The 18,123-nt window shown below is 57.0% G+C and overlaps 1 protein-coding gene across 4 annotated transcripts in view; it reads left to right on the top strand.

Annotated features, from left to right (window-relative positions):
- The window catches only part of CD82 (CD82 molecule), a 56,047-nt gene extending 38,662 nt beyond the window's left edge, over positions 1-17,385 (top strand). For all 4 annotated transcript variants that reach the window (XM_070383519.1, XM_070383516.1, XM_070383518.1 and 1 more), the window contains exons 4-9: positions 2,632-2,756; positions 2,903-2,977; positions 12,627-12,728; positions 15,549-15,755; positions 16,069-16,152; positions 16,451-17,385. In XM_070383519.1, coding sequence (XP_070239620.1) covers positions 2,632-2,756; positions 2,903-2,977; positions 12,627-12,728; positions 15,549-15,755; positions 16,069-16,152; positions 16,451-16,528 — 671 coding nt within the window. In that variant the 3' untranslated portion in view covers positions 16,529-17,385. The remainder of the gene's footprint in view (positions 1-2,631; positions 2,757-2,902; positions 2,978-12,626; positions 12,729-15,548; positions 15,756-16,068; positions 16,153-16,450) is intronic.
- Positions 17,386-18,123: the final 738 nt, after the last annotated feature.

Below are 18,123 nucleotides of genomic sequence, written 5' to 3'. Positions count from 1 at the left end.
TGGCCTGCCCACACCCCACAGGGGTCAGAGCCATTGGCAGCAAAGTTGGGGGTAGGTAGCAACCGACTTTGTGTGGCCCTTGGGCTCTTTGGGAGGTTTGGGCTACTTCCTGCCCACTTCGCTGGTACCTCTGAGACCCAACAAGACCAGAGGATGCCAGTCTTGGTGCATAGGACCTGGGCTATACACGTGCCCCCTTCCTACGTCACGTTGCTCAGATCAGGAGCAGGCCTGAGGCCCTGGAGGAGGACAGGGACTGACAAAATGTTCCGGGAAACAGAGACCTCGCACCTCGGTTGGTCCCCCAGGAGAAGGCCCCGAGTGGCGGTGGTGGCGGCGGCGGGCTCTCAGCCCCCAGCCTTGCCCCTTGGGCCCCGTCCGCAGCCTCCTAGCTGCTCTGGGCCCCGACAGACGGATCAGGGTGTGGAGCCACCTTCTCTGGGCCGTGGCAGAAATTCAGCAGGCTGGTTTGGATAAAGGGCCTTCTTCAGGGCTGGCACACCGTGGATTTCCAGGCAGTGCCAGTTGATGTTGGGAGGAGGAGGATTCACTGGGAGGGCTTGCTGAAACCCAAACCCAGGAAGTTTAAGAAAAAGCAACATTTGACCGCCTCCCCACTGCTCTTGTTGGTGGATGAGAGCCCAGGCGGTGAGGGCCTGGAGTAAGAGGGAAGTCTCCTCACTCACCCCCTCGGGGCCTCTGCTCAGCTTCTCCGGGTCTCCTTTAGGGAGCTGGGTGGGGCGGCCGCCCTGCCCTGATGCCTGAGAGTGAGGTGGGCTGGCCAGGGCGTTTCTTCAGCTCCAGAACCTTCTGTCTGTGCCCAGGAAGTGGGGCTGGATCACCCGCTCCTACCCACCCATGCGCCAGCTTTGTGGTGTTCCTTAAGGGCCCCCGCGCACCCTCCATGGTTGAGGTGGGGACCTCAGCCCCTCTGAGGTTCGCCCCCACCCTGCCAGAGTCGCTGTCAGTCAGCCTGTTGGCAGCCCTGGGCGCGCCCAAGTCATTGGGAAAGCACAATGAACAGGCGGATTCCGGGTCATCTCCTGCAAAGTCTGCCCAGCTGCGGTGGACCCAGGAACCTGCATCCCCGATGGCGGTCCTCCTGATCTGCTGAGGCTCTCGGGGTTGTTCTGTTGCCGTCTGGAAGCTCTGCCCAACCCCACACACCCTGAGGGTGCTTCACCAGCTTCCCTGCAGCGCCTGGGGCTGTCAGAGGACAGCGCCCGCAGCCCCCTGCCCACAGGAGGCGCGCCCCCCGGGCCCTCCTGGCACGTCACAGCCTCGGGGTTTGGAGTGGACTCCACACACCCCACACCTGGGAGCTGGAGGAGGGCGTGAGCTCTTCCCTGCGTGATCTCTTGGGATTCTTGGGAAATGCTGGTCGAAATTTCTGACCTCCATCCGCCCGGGGGTGCTCCGTCATGGCCATTAGGCACCGCCCCCCTTCCCCCGCCCCGCATATCCCCTGCCAGACTCCTCTCTCTCTCACCTTCTTTTCCGTCTTCCCGTGCCCCAAGCTTCCTCCCGTCTCAGACGTGTGCCGTGCTCACCTGATCTTAGCCAGCCTCAGTGTCTTCATGGCCTTTCACACCCCTCACCCCGCCACACGTCACTTCTGTGGGTGGGGATCTCAGCAGGTTGACTGGCCGCTGCATACCTAGCACTGGCGTAGCGCCTGGCACTCAGAGGTTCCTGGTAAATCTCTGTGGGCCAAACAAATAAAGGAGAGAAACGCCTGCATCAGTGCGCACGGCCTGTGCAGAAGTGGAAAGAGCCTGGCGTCGGGAGTCTGTTGTTGAGTCGCTCGGTCGTGTCAGACTCTTTGCAACCCCATGGACTGCAGCACACCAGGCTTCCCTCTCCTTCACTCTCTCCTGGAGGTTGCTCAAACTCATGCCCACTGGGTCAGTGATGCCATCCAACCATCTCATCCTCTGTTGCCCTCTTCTCCTTTTGCCTTCAGTCTTCCCCAGCATCAGGGTCTTTTCCAGTGAGTCTGTCTTTGCATCAGGTGGACAAAATATTGGGTCTGCCTATTCGCAAATCCCAGCTCTGGCCCTTGCTGATGTGCCTTTCTGAGCCTCAGTTTCCTCATCTGTGAGATGGGTGTGCTAGTGCCTGCCGGGCAGAGTTCTGGCAGATGTGTGAAGCCCTGAGGCATAGTGAGTGGGCAAGAGGAGCCACGCTTGTTGTTTATGGACATGGAGAAAGGTGGGCTTCTGCGTCCGTAGCCCCAGCAGAACCTGCCAGTCTGTTTCGTTAATTCAGCAAGTGACTCATACAGCACTTTGCTGTGCTGGACACTGTCCCGGGGGTGGGGTTTCAGCAGGGACCTGTCCCTGCCCTCATGCAGCTTACAGGCTCCTAGGAGTCGCAGACGATGAGCAAGAGAAGTCAGTAAAACTAGTCTTTTCAGTCCCCTAGGTGCTAAGGAGAAAAAGGAAAGCAGGGAGGGGGCGGGGCACACATCTAGGGGAGGCCACTTCCAAAGCAGGGGAGGGAGCAGGTGCCTGGCTGGATGGCTGACCCCAGTGTCCCGACCCCACGGCAGGGATGTGGCTGCAGCCCTGCCCCGATTTTGCACTCAGCAAGGGCGAGACAGGCTGAATCCAATGTCCTTCTCCCCCGCAGAGACCTCCTCCACCTCGTTCAAGGTGGCGGCGTACGTCTTCATCAGCGTGGGGGCCCTCACCATGCTCATGGGCTTCCTGGGCTGCCTGGGTGCCGTCAAAGAGGTCCGCTGCCTGCTGGGGATGGTGAGTGCGGTCCCCCCAGCACTACCCACCCAGCGCCCCCATCTCATCCTGCCCGGGGGGCCCTGGCCCAGTCTGGGTGGGGGCATCCGAGGGGAGGGGGACGTGGTGGGGACCCTGCTGACTCTGTGTCTGCTCTGCACCCCCAGTACTTTGCCTTCCTCCTGCTGATCCTCATCGCCCAGGTGACTGCCGGGGTCTTCTTCTACTTCAACATGGGCCAGGTGAGCACCACCCCGACCCCGGCCCCACCCTGACCTGGGCTGGACTAGCCACGTGGGTAGGGAGTGGGGGTGGGGGTGGCTTGGGGGTGGGGGACAGACAAGAGGCCTCGTGGTTGTCACGAAGAAACCCAAGTGGGGAATTCCCTGGAAGTTCGGTGGTTAAGACTCCATGCTTTCACGGACAAGGGTGTGGGTTCAATCCCTGGTTGGGGAACTGGGATCCTCCAAGCCATGTGTCGCAGGAAAAAGAAAGAAAAAAGGAAACTCGCAGGTGCCAGGTCAGCCTCCAGGGCCTCCGGTTCCCTGTGGTTGCATGGCAGAATGCTAGAGGTGGGTGGGGACAATACAGGGTGGGTGGAGTCGCTGCTGGGCCCAATATTGACTGGACCCCACTACTTCCTAGCTGTGTGGCCACTGGCAAGCTGCTTGCCTCTCTGTTCCTGTTTCACCTTCTGTAACAGGGGAAATTAATAATTTAACTCTCAGGGGTGCTGCAATGATTCAGCGAGATTATCCTAGCAAAACACTTAGCGTAATTCTCAGCATCTCGTCCGCAGATGAAGCCTAGGGAGGAGACGGCCCATGAAAACGTTATTCCCATGTCAGAGGGAAGATCTTCAGTATTAAGGAATAGAAAATCAGACATACTGGGGCTTAAACTCTAAGGATGTTTGTTGTTGATTTAACCAGAAGTCAGGTTTGGAAGCTCCAGAGGCCCTGGTTCTGGCTGTCTGTTCAGCATGCTCATCATGACATCTTTCCTCCATCATGCCACTTGTCTCATGGCCACAAGACGGCTGCCACAGCACCAGGCCCGACATCTGTGCTGCTCTGGCCAGGAGAAAGGGAGTGGGGCAGTGCCAGCCATGGCCATCCCTTTTATCCGAAAAGCAAGCCGCTGACCAGTCTCCTCCAGACTGAGTTTTAAAGGCACTCCTAGCTTCAAGGGAGGCTGAGAAAGTGAGTAACCAGCTTTCAGCCTCTAAAGACAGAGACGCAAGAGAGAAGGGGGCTCTCTGTTGGCCACTGGGTGTGCCAGTTGATTGTGACTGTCACGGTTAGCATTATGGAGCACCTGCTCTGTGCACTTGGTATTTTCTAGAAGCTTTACACACATTATCTCGTCTTGTCCTCCCAGCAGCTGTACTGTGTAAGTCTTGTGTTGATGGGCCGGGAAGCAGATGCTCAGAGAGGTGATTAACAACGACAGCATCAGTAATAGTAACGATAGCCCCTTATCCCTAATCCCCACTGAGCACACACCAGATACAGGGCTCAGTGTTAGCCACTTTCCATGCCTGCTCTCCCTGAGCCCCGCCTCCTCGTGCTCCAGGTGAGGGCTGAGGGCATACAGTGGCAGTAGCCAGGCCAGGTGAGGGCCCAGGCACCACGCGGCCAGAGTTCACCCTGGGCCCAGCTGAGGCTGGGTCCTGCCTTCCCTCCAGGACCACAGTTCCCATCCACCCAGGTGAGGGCCCAGGCGCCACACGGCCAGTCAGAGTTCACCCTGGGCCCAGCTGAGGCTGGATCCTGCCTTCCCTCCAGGACCACAGTTCCCATCCACCCACAGGGCTGGCAGAGCCAGTGGCCATGTGGACTCCTACATGTTACCACTTTGAAGGTCAAGTTGCCACAGATCCTTCTTGGAAGGAAGTTGAGAAAACATTACAGCAATGTCATCAAGTAATACTTCATAGAATTTAGAACAAGCCTGGTACTAAACGCTTTGTATATACTGCGTTTATTTGTTCCTCATAGCAAGCCTTTGAGGTCATGGGTATGAGTACCCTTTTTCAGATGTAAAACCCAAGCACAGAGAGGTTAAGTCACTGGGCCAAAGGTCACACAGCTAGTAAGTGGCAGAGCCAGGGTTTGAACCCAGGCCATCTGGCTTCCCCGTTCACACTGGTGAAATTTACATTGTAGTGGTTCCTACCTGAGTCAGCTTTGCTTATTTATAATCTACCCAGTCTGTTTCCTAGGAGCAATGGAGCTAGCTTCCAACGTAGTCACAGAGCAGCTAAAATCAATATGAGGAATATCAGAAGACACACTGGGAGAGAAGAAAAACATTATTTCTGATCTGGGGGACAAGATACTCATGGGAGCTTAGAGCTAACTTGAACACTGAGCTTCCTGGCAGCCAAAGTGAAAGGGAAAATAGCAGTTTAGTAGATGAAAGGAAGTTGGCTTGGTTACCATACAGAAAGCCAATGTTGAGGGAAGGGAAGCTGCTCTCCCAGTTCTTCATTCCCATTGTGTGGCACTTGGGGCTTCTCTGGGCCCCAGTCAGTGGCACATCACAGAGAGAGTGGATGAGAACGGGGCCACAGTGAGCGGTTCCTGTGACGCAGAAGCTAGTCAGACGGTGTTGGGCAGGCTGCGTCTTCACCCTCGTGTTGTCCCATCTCACAGTAATGAAGACAGTATCCATCTGTGAGCACCAGTCACGTCCCAAGGGCTGAGCTGGTCGCTTGACACTCGTTTTACTTTTACTGGCATTTTCAAGTTTAAGAAACTGAGGCCCAGGAAGGCAGTGACTTTTGGCCCTGGTTCTATGCAGTTCAAATGTGACAGAGCGGAGATTCCCATCCACTCCAACCCAAGGCCTGTGCTTCCCTCTACTTCCACGCTGCCTCCCTCTAGCTGGCATAATCTGCTTGGCTGCCAACCAGGAGCCATGCCCCAGAGACGACGTCCAGCCCCAGAGCCGGGCTGGTTTGGAGAATCAGCTCTCCTGACTCTAGTCCAGGCTGTCTGTGTCACGGTACCCCACTGTCCCCTTCTCTGCCTCCCTCAAGCCCCCAGACTCTACACTTCATGCCCCCAGCCCCCAGCCCCAGCCCACCTCCTCCTCTGGAAAGCAGGGGGAAATTTCCTGGCTTCACCAGGGAAGTTCTGGCGCCACCCGATCGCCCGAGTTGGAATGAATGATTTATTTTTTCTTCCCCAGCACATTGTAAATCCCAGTGGAAGACTAAACATGCCCTTGGTGGTGTTTATTCCTGCAGATGAGGCCCAGCTGGGGAGGTGGGACTTGGGTGAGCCTGAAGGAAAAAGGCTTTTTTGGAAGGCGACGGGCCCTGTCTTCCTCCCTCTCCAGGCCTCCTGAGCAGGTGGGAGGGACTGAGCCCCTGGGGTCTCCCTGAAGTGGTCTCCAGTGTCCTTCCTCCCAGCAGCCACCGTTCCCAGGGCAGCAGCAGGGGAGGCTTGGCACCTTGAGCAAAGCACGGGCCTTCCAAGCTGTGGGGTCTGCTTCTGTCAATGGAGGAGGGTAGACCTGGTTGGCTTCCCCTCAGCCCCAGGGTTGCTGGGAGCCCAGACTTCAAGGCTTGTAGAAAACACAGGTGTGTTGGCCCAGGGCCTGGACCCCAGAACCAAGCTGCCCATGCGGGAGCCCCGCTCTGAGACCCTCGTCAAGTTACTCAGCCCCCCTGTACCTCAGTTTCCTCCTTTGTCAAATGGCAGTGATCCTACAGGTCCGCTCTCCCTAAGCCATAATTCCAAAGTCCAAAAAACACTTCAGAAATCCAACATACCACTCACAACTCATTTGGTGGCAAAATCGAACCCGGATGGAAATGAGCTTGTTGATGGCCTTGGCTGACCCCCTTCAGGTGCCCCCAGGAAGTACAGAATGGAAGAGATCGTGGGGGTGATATGCAGCCCTCCAGCCCTGCCTAAAATCCGACCGTTGCTCAGTGCCGGGGCGCACTGGCCCCGAAGGCCACCTTATAAGTGGGGCACCAAGGGTGGAGGCGTTGACAGATGGGAAGGGCCTAGTGTCTGCCTGGCCCAGGGCAGATGCGGGCTGGCATCACTGCAAGAGTTGCTATTATCGTCACCGTTGCTGACTTCACCAACGCCTCGTAAGGGCTCAGTGAATGGGCAGCTGTTCCTATTGTCAACAGTATCAATGCTCAAATTAGCAAGGGCTGTGGGAACCGGGATTTAGGTATGGAGTTAAGACTGCTCTGGCTGTGTCCTTGTCTGATCATTACCCAGCCCCCCTTTAGTGGGAAAAACTCAGGTCTGGGTTCTGCCGTTGGCTGCTATGTGACCTGGACATGTTACTCAGCCTCCCCGAGCCCCTGGTGACCTCTTGGGCCATTCCCAGCTCTGTCACTCTGGGTTGCTGGCTTGTTCTTTCCGGGTGGTGGAGGGTGGGCAGGGGTCAGTGCAGGAGAGGGTGAACTAGTAACCGGTTCCCAGAATGTGCTGGGTGCTGGGCTGGGTGCGCTCACACAGGCCATCCCAGTGACCTGCCCGTGTGAGGCCACTGAGGCTCTGAGAGTTTCCTCAGGGGGCTTCCCTGGGTGGCTCTGACGGCAAAGAATCTGCTTGCAATGCAGGTGACCTGGGTTCAGTCTCTAGGTCGGGAAGGTCCTCTGGGGAAGGGTATAGCAACCCACCTAGGTATTCTTGCCTGGAGAAGTCCATGGACAGAGAAGCCTGGCAGGCGACAGTCCATACGGTCGCAAAGAGTCAGACACGACTGAGCGACTAATACTTTCACTTTCAACTTGAGCAGAAGGCCTGAGGGCTGAGAGCGTGAGGGGAGGGGCTCGCGTGGTCTGGGTGGCTGCCGGGGCGGAGGCAGGGGGCTGGTGGTGGTGACAGGGGCTCAGCTGGACTGCTGTGTGCTCTGCATAGAGGGTGGCCGGCCAGGAAAGCCATTATTCCCTTCCTCCTCCTTCCCTCTCCCACGCAAGAGGCCCACAGTAGCCAACCAGCCAGTGCCCATAGGAGGGAACACACAGGTGATTATATGAGTTCCTTGAGGACAGCGTGTTCTGTGAGACAGCTCTCCCTGCCATGGAAACTTCCTGATTCACGAGCTTGGGTTTCCACGGCCACAGGGAGATGGCTGGAGTCGGGACGGGGGTGGAGGTGGGGGTGGTGGGGACCTTTCTCTTCCCTTTCGGGAAAGGGGAAGAAGGCACCCAGACTGTCCTTCTGGAGACGAGTGGGCAGACACTCTCAAGGACCTGCGTGTCTGGCTCCAGCGCCTCACTCGGGCCCACCCTCAGGGAGCCTATCATGGGGGGGCGGGACAGATGTACATGGCGTGGCCCCCGGCTGAATTCCTCGGTAGCTGGTTGTGTAGATTGCAGCCGGACTTTCAGGAAAGACCTAGGTGGCCACTAAGAGCGAAAATGCTACCCCCTCCACATCTTCCAGGCCGAAGGGTCCTCATTTCTTACCAGGTTCCCAGGATGAAGCCTCAAAGCGCTTGGCAACCCCTTCTGTGTACAGGGGGTGGGGCCGAGAAGGTGTGGGTCCCTTTCGTTGCACAGGGACCCCTCATTGTGAGAGGCAGTTTGGCACATAAGAGCATGGAGAGAGGGCTGAACACCATCCCAAAGAGGCTGCAAAGGAGCCTGGAGATTTACCCTGGGGAGGAAGGGGTAAAGGGAGATGAGGTTGGGTCTCAAACATCTGAATGACGTTTGTCCTGGGAGAGAACGATTCGATTTGTTCTGTCTGGTCCCAGCTGGGACTTGGGAGGGAGACGGAGGATGGAAACCAATGGATAGAAGCCATTTGGGCTCAACTTAAAATGAACTGATTGTACCAAGAGCCTCCCTGCAATGTGCTACTTTGTGTGGTACTGAGTTCCCCATCACAGGGAGCATTTAAGCAGAGCCTGGAAAAGTACGAAAAGGATTCTTCGTTTTGGATGAAATGCTGTCTTCTGATTGTACCTCTCTCAGAGGAGTCGCACCACAAAGCGACATAGAAGCGTAGCCTGGGGTTGGGGTGGGGGGAGAGGGGTCCCAGAGGGCGGCAGGGTCGGGGCCGGGTGGGGATGCTGGATGGCTTGCTGTGACAGGATCTCAGGGCCCTGAAGATGCATGTAGCTGGTGATGGGTGTATCTCCACAGCTTGCCCGCTGTCTCATCTTGTGAAGCTGTCCTCACTGTCTGCGCCTTGGTTTTCTCTTTGGGGAAGCGGGGAGGATGGTATTGGGCAAGAGCAGGACTGGCTTCCTAGGAGTGTACACTGAGCAGCCACACAGCATCCCACACTGAGAAGGTTTCTGTGCTTGGGCTGATGTCTTGAAATTCCTAATCATTTTGAAGTAAGGAGCCCTGCATCTTCACTTTACACTGGGCTGTAAATTATGCAGCCATTCCTAGGCAAGCCTCTTTATTGCATGTAACAGTAACCCAACTGAAACTGGCCTGACCTGGCTGCAGGCTCAGCTGGATCCAGGCTTCTAAAGGCTGCCACCGGCACTTTTTCATCCTCAGCCCTGCTCACCTTCGTTGGCTTCCTTCTCAGGCCAGATGTCCCCAGGGGGGCTTGGGGTGGCCACTCAGGCCCTCATTCCACCAAATTAGCAGAAAGAGAGGGCCCTCGGGTGTGACCTTGGGTCACTTGCCCATCCCTGAACCACTCACTGTGCCAGGGTGTAGAAGGTGCTAAGTGGCAGCCTGGTGTTTGCTTGCCCCTGGCAGCGAGGGGGCAGGACTCCTCGGCCACGTGGAGGGTTTGAGGGGTGCTTACTGCTAAGGAAGGGAGTTGCTGTTTCAAGGAGAGAGAGTGGACATGGGGCAGGCAGAAACCACAGAGTGGCCCCTGCAGGGATGAAGCGAGATGGTGAGCTGCTTCTCCCTGCTCCTCCCTGTCTCAGGAACAGCCTGGTTGCCAGGGTAACTTCCCCGGGCTCCCGACACTGCCTCCTGGGCAATGGGGTCCCAAGGCATCAATGCCGAGCTGAATCAGCCCCTGCCGCCATGGCCCCCCTGGCCCAGTTGTGTCCCTTGGCCCCATTCTGGGCTGGAGGATGGATGTGGTGTTTCCATGGAAACCACCCAGCCTCGGTGGAAACCACCCAGCTTCCATCGCCTTCTCATTTCTGGGGGCTGAAACAGGGAAGTCTGGGCTGTTGTGGCAACCATGCTGGGTATAAATAGAGCCCAGGTCGGTGAGGGGAGGGCTGGTGGGAGGATGTGGGGGGAGACCGCTCTCTCTGCAAGTGCCCCTGGGGACCTCCTTCTTTCCGCGCCTCAGGGGTCACCTGCTCACTGGGGAGCAGAGGTGGAGCGGAGAGGGTCAGGGCAAAGAGGCTCAGATTCTGCAGGCAGACAGCCCTCGCTGTGTGACATGGGAAACCACCGAGCTGCTCTGGTTTAAAACTGCTCATTGCAGTGACCTCAAGGGCTTTCATTCCAAACAAGAGAACTGAGGGAGCTTAAAATGATACCTCAGTTCAGTTCAGTTCATTTCAGTCGCTCAGTCATGTCCAACTCTTTGCGACCCCGTGAATCGCAGCATGCCAGGCCTCCCTGTCCATCACCAACTCCTGGAGTTCACTGAGACTCATGTCCATCGAGTCAGTGATGCCGTCCAGCCATCTCATCCTCTGTCGTCCCCTTCTCCTCCTGCCCCCAATCCCTCCCAGCATCAGAGTCTTTTCCAATGAGTCAACTCTTCTCATGAGGTGGCCAAAGTACTGGAGTTTCAGCTTTAGTATCAGCCCTTCCAATGAACACCCAGGACTGATCTCCTTTAGGATGGACTGGTTGGATCTCCTTGCAATCCAAGGGACTCTCAAGAGTCTTCTCCAACACCACAGTTCAAAATGATACCTAGGCAGCTTTAAATTATTTGTTAAGAGAATTTTAAAGTAAGTGGTCCTTGTCATCACCGGAGAAAAGACTATATTCACATCTGTGAGTTAACCTAATGTCTAACTTTACATTTTACACTCTCCATACGGTACTGTTACAATCTATCATGTGTTGCATTACACAGCCATATGGTCTGTAGATTTTTGTAGACTTCCATAGATTTTGACCAAATTAAACATATTAAAGATTAAGTGCTAAAGAAGAAAAAAAAAAAGAAAAAGAAACTGGTATGACCTATTGCAAGTGATGGCCATGGGGTTTAAATGCTGATAGAGCTCAATGGATAAAAACTTGGGTTCAGGAATCAGTCAGACATGGGTCCAAACCCCAGCTCTTCACATGTTGGCTGTGAGACCTTGGGCAAGTTAATTAACCTCTCTGGGCCTTGTTTTCTGCCTCTCCATAATACCTAGGCCATCGATCTGCCTGGAGGGTTAGTCAATGCATTAAAAGTCCTTCGTCCAGTACTGTAATAACAAGCTTGATTGAAGTTGGCTGCTGCTGTTGTAACTAGTTATTGACAGGCAAGCTTTGCAAGTTGTAGATCTCTGCCAGTAAAACCAGAGAAATATTTGACTAAGAAATTTATGGTAAGAGAGGGACAGAGAGCGATCCTTGGGCGGGTGAATGGAGGGGGCCGGGCCCGCAGGGCGGTCTGCAGGATGTGGGTTCTTTGAGCCCTGTGTTCGTGGGGAGCTGGAGGAAGCCCCCGCTCATGGAGTTCTGAGCTGGCTCACTCTGAAAGCCCCCATCTAGAGGTCCCTGTCGCACCTCCCAGATTCCTCTTTCTCAGGAACCGAGGGACAGGCATGGGGCCATCCCCTTGGTGTTTCCGCTCCTCTCAGGCCCCTTGCCCCAAGGTTCTGTGGGGACAAAGGTGACCGTGAGCAGCCTGTTCCAGCTGGGGCGCCTGGGGAGGCCCCTGAGCAAGGTCTGCAGGTGGGGCTGGTTTGGGTCTCACCTCCCGCTGCACAGTGGGCTGGTTCCTGAAAAGCTGCCATAGTGAGATCCTCTGTTCAAAGCCCAGAAAGAGGCCTTCGGGGCCAGAGCCTTTTGATCCCGGCACCTCTCACCCACCTTCTTTATAAACGAGGGTTTCCTCTGCGGGGTTAGCGAAAAGCAGGTGCTTCCCTCTTCTCCCACAGGGACCCTACATCCCCAGCCAGCCTAGGCAGATGTGAACTCTGGGGGGCCCTGGAGCTGGGCAGGTGGCAGGGTTCCTCGTGCGTTCATTCTCCATGCTCGCCGCACACTTCCCCTGGCCAGGCTGGCTCAGACTCAGTCGCTGCCCCCCACACGGAGCTGATGTTGTAGTGGTGAGAGAGACCATAAATCCTGGAAGCAGATGAGTGTGCTATGATGAGGCTACAGGGAAAAACCTGCAGTGGGCCTCCCCTCATAGGATAAGGAGGGCCTGGCAGGGGATAGGGAAGGGCTGAGATTTTCCTGGGTGGTTCAGGAAGGCCGTTCTGAGGAGGAGCCATTTGAGGAGAGCTCTAAAGAGAGTGGGAGCATGAGCCACGTTCATATTTGGGGGAAGAAGATTTTAGGCGGAGGGGACAGCAAGTCAAAGGCCCCAGGCAGGAGTGCGCCTTGCCCAAAGACCTGGTAACTGAAAAGTTAATTAAAAACAAACAAAAAGAGCTGGCCAAAAGGTGTAGGGCCTTGTGGGCAGTTGAGAAGACGGCAGCGTTTCTCCCGAGCTTGGTGAGATGCCCGCCGCTGGACAGTTTGCAGCAACGACGTGGAGATTCTTGCCCACAGGCTCACGTGCAGCTGAGTGCTGAGGAGACGGGCGGGCGGGGGGCTGACCCGACTGCACTGGGTCGCGGGTGCTGGCACCCAGGGAGGACCAGGAAAGTGGTTGGAACCGGCGACAACATGCTTCTGAGCAGTGAGCGTAGCCCTGGCATTTCAGGGCATGGCAGAGAGGCAGCTTAAGCACGTGTGACCAGGGATGGGGCCGCGGGTTTCAAGTATGCTGACTGTGGTTTGTGCTCTCTCCTTTGCAGCTGAAGCAGGAGATGGGCAGCATCGTGACCAAGCTCATTCACAACTACACGGACGGCTCCGGGGACAATCTGCAGGAGGCCTGGGACTACGTGCAGGCTCAGGTGAGGGGCCACGCGCACGGGCCTCTGGGTGCCTGTGGGCCTGGACGTGCCCGACAGACAGAAGCTGGTGGTGTGACTGTGTGTCTGCTGGGGTCAGGAGCTCCTGAGCAGCCCCTCTTCCTGCCCGACCCCCGGTTACCCCCACAGCTCTTTGCCCAGGGGCCCCGGGCCCAGAGGCTGATCCAGGATTCACAGCACTCTCCCCACCCCTGGCCGGAGAGGTGGGGGCAGTCCTCCACCCGTTCCTCTCAAGCCAGGCTGGGCGTCCCCCCTGGAGGAAACTGCGTGTCCAGGCTGAGAGGCTACACAGGCCCACGTGAAGTCCGCCTCTGGGGAGGTGGCGTGGGAACCTTCCAGGGCGAAAGGAATGTTCTATTCAAATTTTGATCCAGGTGGCAGTTATGACAACATGGGTAGAAAAGTTCATCAAGACGCATTTGTTCACTTCAGTGTGAAGTGAAGTTGCTCAGTCATGTCCAACTCTTTGCGATCCGATCCCATGGACTGTAGCCCACCAGGCTCCTCTGTCCATGGGGATTATCCAGGCAAGAACACTGGAGTGGGTTGCCATTCCCTTCTCCAGGGGATCTTCCCGACCCAGGGATCGAACCCAGGTCTCCCGCACTGCAGGCAGACGCTTTACCATCTGAGCCACCAGGGAAGCCCAATCCACTTTAGCGTATTTCACCTCAATTAAAGTGGAAGAGAGAGACGGGTTGACTGACTGACTGGGTTCCCAGCCTGTCTTGATGTCCGTGTTCCTGCCTTGATGTCAAACCAGTCACCACACACAGCAAACACCCTCGGTGATAAGGTCCCAGACGCCCCCCTTGGGTGGTCCCGGATGTTGTGCGCCCTTGGCTGGGACCTGCCCTCCCCGGCCGGTAGCCAGTAGCCTCCCCCACTGTCACAAGAGGACCTGCTGGCCCTCCCACCCACTGCCTTCGGGGAGGCCTGTGGGTGTGAGGGGCAGGGAAGGGGCAGCACAGGAAAGCCTGACATCAGGAGACCCCGGAGACCAGAGGCGGATCTCTGCCCTGGCCATGTGGGCACATCTGGTCTCTGAGCAGTGAAGGAGGGGAGGGAGACACTTCCTGGCCGACATGCGTCACTGAGGTTTGGTGACATGAGGGGCCTGTGTCACCTGAGGGGCTCCAGGCGCACGGGAAGACATTGTCATCCCACCTTTGGTTTGATCCACAATTGCCGAGACCCTTTGCTGAGATCAGGGTGGGGGCGGGGGGGTGGGTCCCAGGATAAACAAGTGTCGGGGGAGGAGGTGGACTGACTGGGGGAATTCCTGCAGCAGGCAGGACCTCTTGGTGACTTGATGTCTATCAGATGCTGCTGGGATGGTGGTAAGAAAACAGGCAGCGAGTCAGGTTCCCAGGGACTGAAATACAAAACCCAGCTACTTCCTGGCCAGGCCTTCTCTGACTCAGTCTCCTCATCTCTAAAATGGGACTATTGACCCACGCTCACATGCGATGAGTTTGTAAAGCCCAAGGCACTTATCATGTGGCCTGTGAGTGGTGATGTTTAGTTATGATGCAGGGGCACTGAGACACGGGGGTGTCCTCGCAGGGGGCTCTGGTGAGCAGGGCTCTGCCTGGTGCAGTTGAACGACCAAGAGAAGCTGCCTCTTGGGTGTAGGAGGGGCTGTGGGTGCCCCTCAGAGGTGCCAGCCTTTCTTGATGGAGAGGAGGCAGCCAGCAAGAAAGGAGCAAGGTAGACGATAAACCCTCAACTAGAAACTGACCAGAGCGGGTGAACGCCTGAGTGTGCCTGGCACGCCCCCTGCTGGCCACCGGGCTGCTTGCAGGAACTCGTCTCCAGACCGGAAGGAGGCCGGCGGGGAAGTGACCACGTGCCGGGCATGATGGCACGCAGCTGACCCGTACTAGCCCTTCAGCCCTAGCAGAGTGGCCGTCATCACCCCAATCTTCAGATGAGGAAACGGGCTCAAAGAAGTGCAGCAAGTTGCCTGTGCATGGGGCAGGGCCAACATTTGACAGGGCCCACCCCCGACTCCTCTCTGCCTTCAGGGGCATTTTCTGGACACAGGCCTCGCCCCTGAGATCCCGGTCCCATCGGTAATTCAAGCTGCCTGTGATCTGAAGCCTCTCGGGGTCCCCTTCACTAGCTTTGCGTCAGGATCATCTTGAGCATTTTCTCCTCTAAAAAGGCAGATGTACCACATTTCGCTTTTCGCTCTGGCAACCAGGAAGCTCAGAGCCAAACCTCAGCTCCAGCATGTGCTCAGGCCTGCAGGTGGAACCGGCCTCTCCTGGGCGACTGCTGTGCCCTCCTGACCTGGGCTGGACACCTTGCTGCCTCGTCCCATTTCATCCTCGTAACAGATAAGTTAGGGAGTTAGTTTCCCCCGTTTTCCAGATGGGAAAGTTGAGGTCAGCACTTGGACCAGAGTTGAATAGCTAGTAGGTGGCAGAATGATTTGACCCCGGTAGCCTGACTCCAGCCCCCACACCCCCGTCGTATGCCATCTGCCCTCCTCATGTCCTGCACGCCCATGTCCTTTCAACTTGACCGTCCCTTTGTTGTTTTCTATTTTTGCTGCTTCTTATTTTGTTTCCCGCTGTTTTCATAGTTTATGGTGTATCCCGAGAGCCTCTTTCAACTCCTTGTGGCTCACAAAGGCCAAAGTGAAACCTGAACTCTAATCCTGGGGGTTTGGCTGAGACCGGGGTGGGGGGTGGGAGTCGAGGGGCAGACCTGGACGGGGCAGACCTGAGCTCCTGTCCAGGAAGCCCCCAGTTGAGCGGGCGGTGGGCTCGAGCACCCTGTCCCCTCCCCCGGCAGGTGAAGTGCTGCGGCTGGGTCAGCTACCTCAACTGGACAGAAAACACCGAGCTCATGAATCGCACCAGCATCACCTTCCCCTGTTCCTGCAAGAAGAGTGATGAGGATGATGCCCTCATGATGCCGCAGAAGGGCTTCTGCGAGGTCCCCTTTGGCAACGAGACCCAGAGCGGCAACAACCCCAAAGACTGGCCGGTGTACCAGGAGGTGCGTGGATGGTTGTGGGCGGGGTGGGGCCGGGCTCGGGGCACAGTGGGTTCAGACCCTCCGGCCCCCAGCCTCATCTGGGCTATTGCTCCATCGACCTTTCTTCACGGAGCTGTTCCCGCCTTCCTTTGATTCATCTGTTTGCTCATCATTTGCACCTTCATCTTTGCGTTCATCAATGGATCCATTCGAGGACCACCCAGACCCCGCTCTGCCGGACCTCCGGGCTGGGGGTGGCCCCGTCCCCGTGATCCTGCGTGTCTGGGTGACGCGGCCCATCGTGGGGTGACGTGGCTGTATTCTCTGCTCACAGGGCTGCATGGAGAAGGTGCAGGGCTGGCTGCAGGAGAATCTGGGAGTCATCCTCGGCGTGTGTGTGGGCGTCGCTGTCATCGAGGTCTGGGTCCCCTACCCTCCACCCCCACCCCGTGCTGCCCCCCACCAGATTCAACCTGCTCTGCAGATGTTCAGGGTGGAGGGAGGGGTGAGTTGAGGTCCATCGGCTTCTAGAGGACCCGTGGCAAGTCTGGCCTGACCCCTGCTCCTCGAAGGGCCCTCTGCCACCTGAGTCACAGGTTGGTCCTGAGGCTGTAGCTGAGGATCGGCTTTGTCCAGGTCAGGCCCTGTGTGCTGACCCGGACTGCGGGATGCTCCTCTGGGGTCCCGCCTCTGACTGTCGCCCTCTCCCTCACCAGCTCCTGGGGATGTTCCTGTCCATGTTCCTATGCCGGCGTGTCCATTCTGAAGACTACAGCAAGGTGCCCAAGTACTGAGGCGGCTGCTGTCCCCACCTCCCTGCCTGTCCCCCCAACCTCAGGGCTCCTAGGGGTCTCTCCTAGGCTCCCCCGCTCCAGGCCCGCCTCCCACCTCACTGCCAAGACCCCTTGTCCGTCCCGTGCTGGCTGGAAGTCGGAGGGGGGTGCTTCCTGGGGACTTGAACCCCTCTCCTTTGCTTTTCTGCCATCAGCCTTAAGCCCCAGCTATTCTGTGGCTCCTCCACACACTCCCTGTCTGCCAGGGTTGTCTTAGCAACCCAAAGAAAATGCTCCCTGCACAGGTGGGCTGGGTTTCTACCTGCCTTGGGGGCTGTATATATTGTATGGGAGAAAGTGTGTTATAAACTGGGGGGTGTGGGGGTTGGATAAGGCACCCTGGGTTGTCACTGCCCACTGCGTGGGGCAGCTTTGTTTCCACTCTGATGCTCTGTCCTTGGTTTTTCCATCTTCCTTGAGGTTGTGGGAGAGGGTGGGCTTGACCTGACATGAGAAGCGGCACCCCTTCTTCAGCCTGACCCAGCCCCACCCAGCAGCTCAGGCCAGTCTGGGCCACGCTGTGGGGGCACGGCCTGCGTGAGCTGGGCTGAAGGGGGGTGGCCTGGGCATGAAGGTCTGGACTGGCCCTGGGCCACTTAAGGAAGCAGGGGGTGAACCCTCCCAGTGTGGCACAGAGCTGGCCCTGCATTCACCAGGACCCTGAGCGGTCCAGGGAACTGAAGATGCTTTCTCCTGTCCTCTGTCCCCCAGGGAATGGGTGGGTAAGGTTGTGCCTTGAAGGGGAGTGGGGAGGGGCCCAGGGCACAGCTCTGTAAAACACACACAACTGATTATTAAAGAGGATTTGTAACAATCCAGCCTGCCATGGTGGAGATGCTGCTTCTGAGGGTGGGGGGGAAGGACCAAAGGGGCGAGCTGATGTGGACAGGGTGGCCGGGCCTATGGGAAAGAGTGGGGAGCGCCTCCCTGCTGTTCCCAGGATAGGGGCTCCTTTAAGGGGCACCTCTGGCCCCCAGTTCAAGCTGGCACATGAGAAGTGTGATGCCTGGCTCTGATCCATTTGTCTGGCTCCCGGCGTGGCTGGGGTTTGATTTGTGTGTTCAAACAGGTGTCGATGGTACCCCTAGGGTACAGGTGCCCCCAGAAAATAACCCAAAGTGGGCTGACTGTGGAGGTGGGTCAGTGAAGCCACAGAATAAAGTCTGCCTCTTTCTAGAGATCTATTTTTTTTTTTTTACAAAGGAAGGAAATAGTTTCATATTGAAGAAATGTGATGGAGTAAGATGTGCAGAATTCAGGAGGTTTTGAAAGATGCAAGAAGCATCTTTGAAGAAAGCTCTTACTTGTACTTACTCAAGTAAGGAAGTTGAAGCCCAGCACAGACCCCTGCCCAGCATCACGAAGCTCAGGGGGCTGGGCAGACGCTCTGCCCTGGCGGCTGCTTTAGGAATATGAGCGTGGGGAGTCCCCTGGGTGGGTCTGGAAGTGTGGTTGGTCTGGAAGGCCGGGGGAAAGGCCCATCTAGGAGGTCACTCCCTCCACCGTCTCCTCCTCTCTGCCTTCTCTGAGGCCCTGGAGGCAGAGGAGGGGGTGGG

This window comes from Bos mutus, chromosome 15 (genome assembly GCF_027580195.1).
Source record: "Bos mutus isolate GX-2022 chromosome 15, NWIPB_WYAK_1.1, whole genome shotgun sequence".
Classification (NCBI taxonomy): domain Eukaryota; kingdom Metazoa; phylum Chordata; class Mammalia; order Artiodactyla; family Bovidae; genus Bos; species Bos mutus.
Note: the sequence above shows the minus strand (reverse complement) of the source record. Positions and strands in the feature narration are given on the sequence as shown.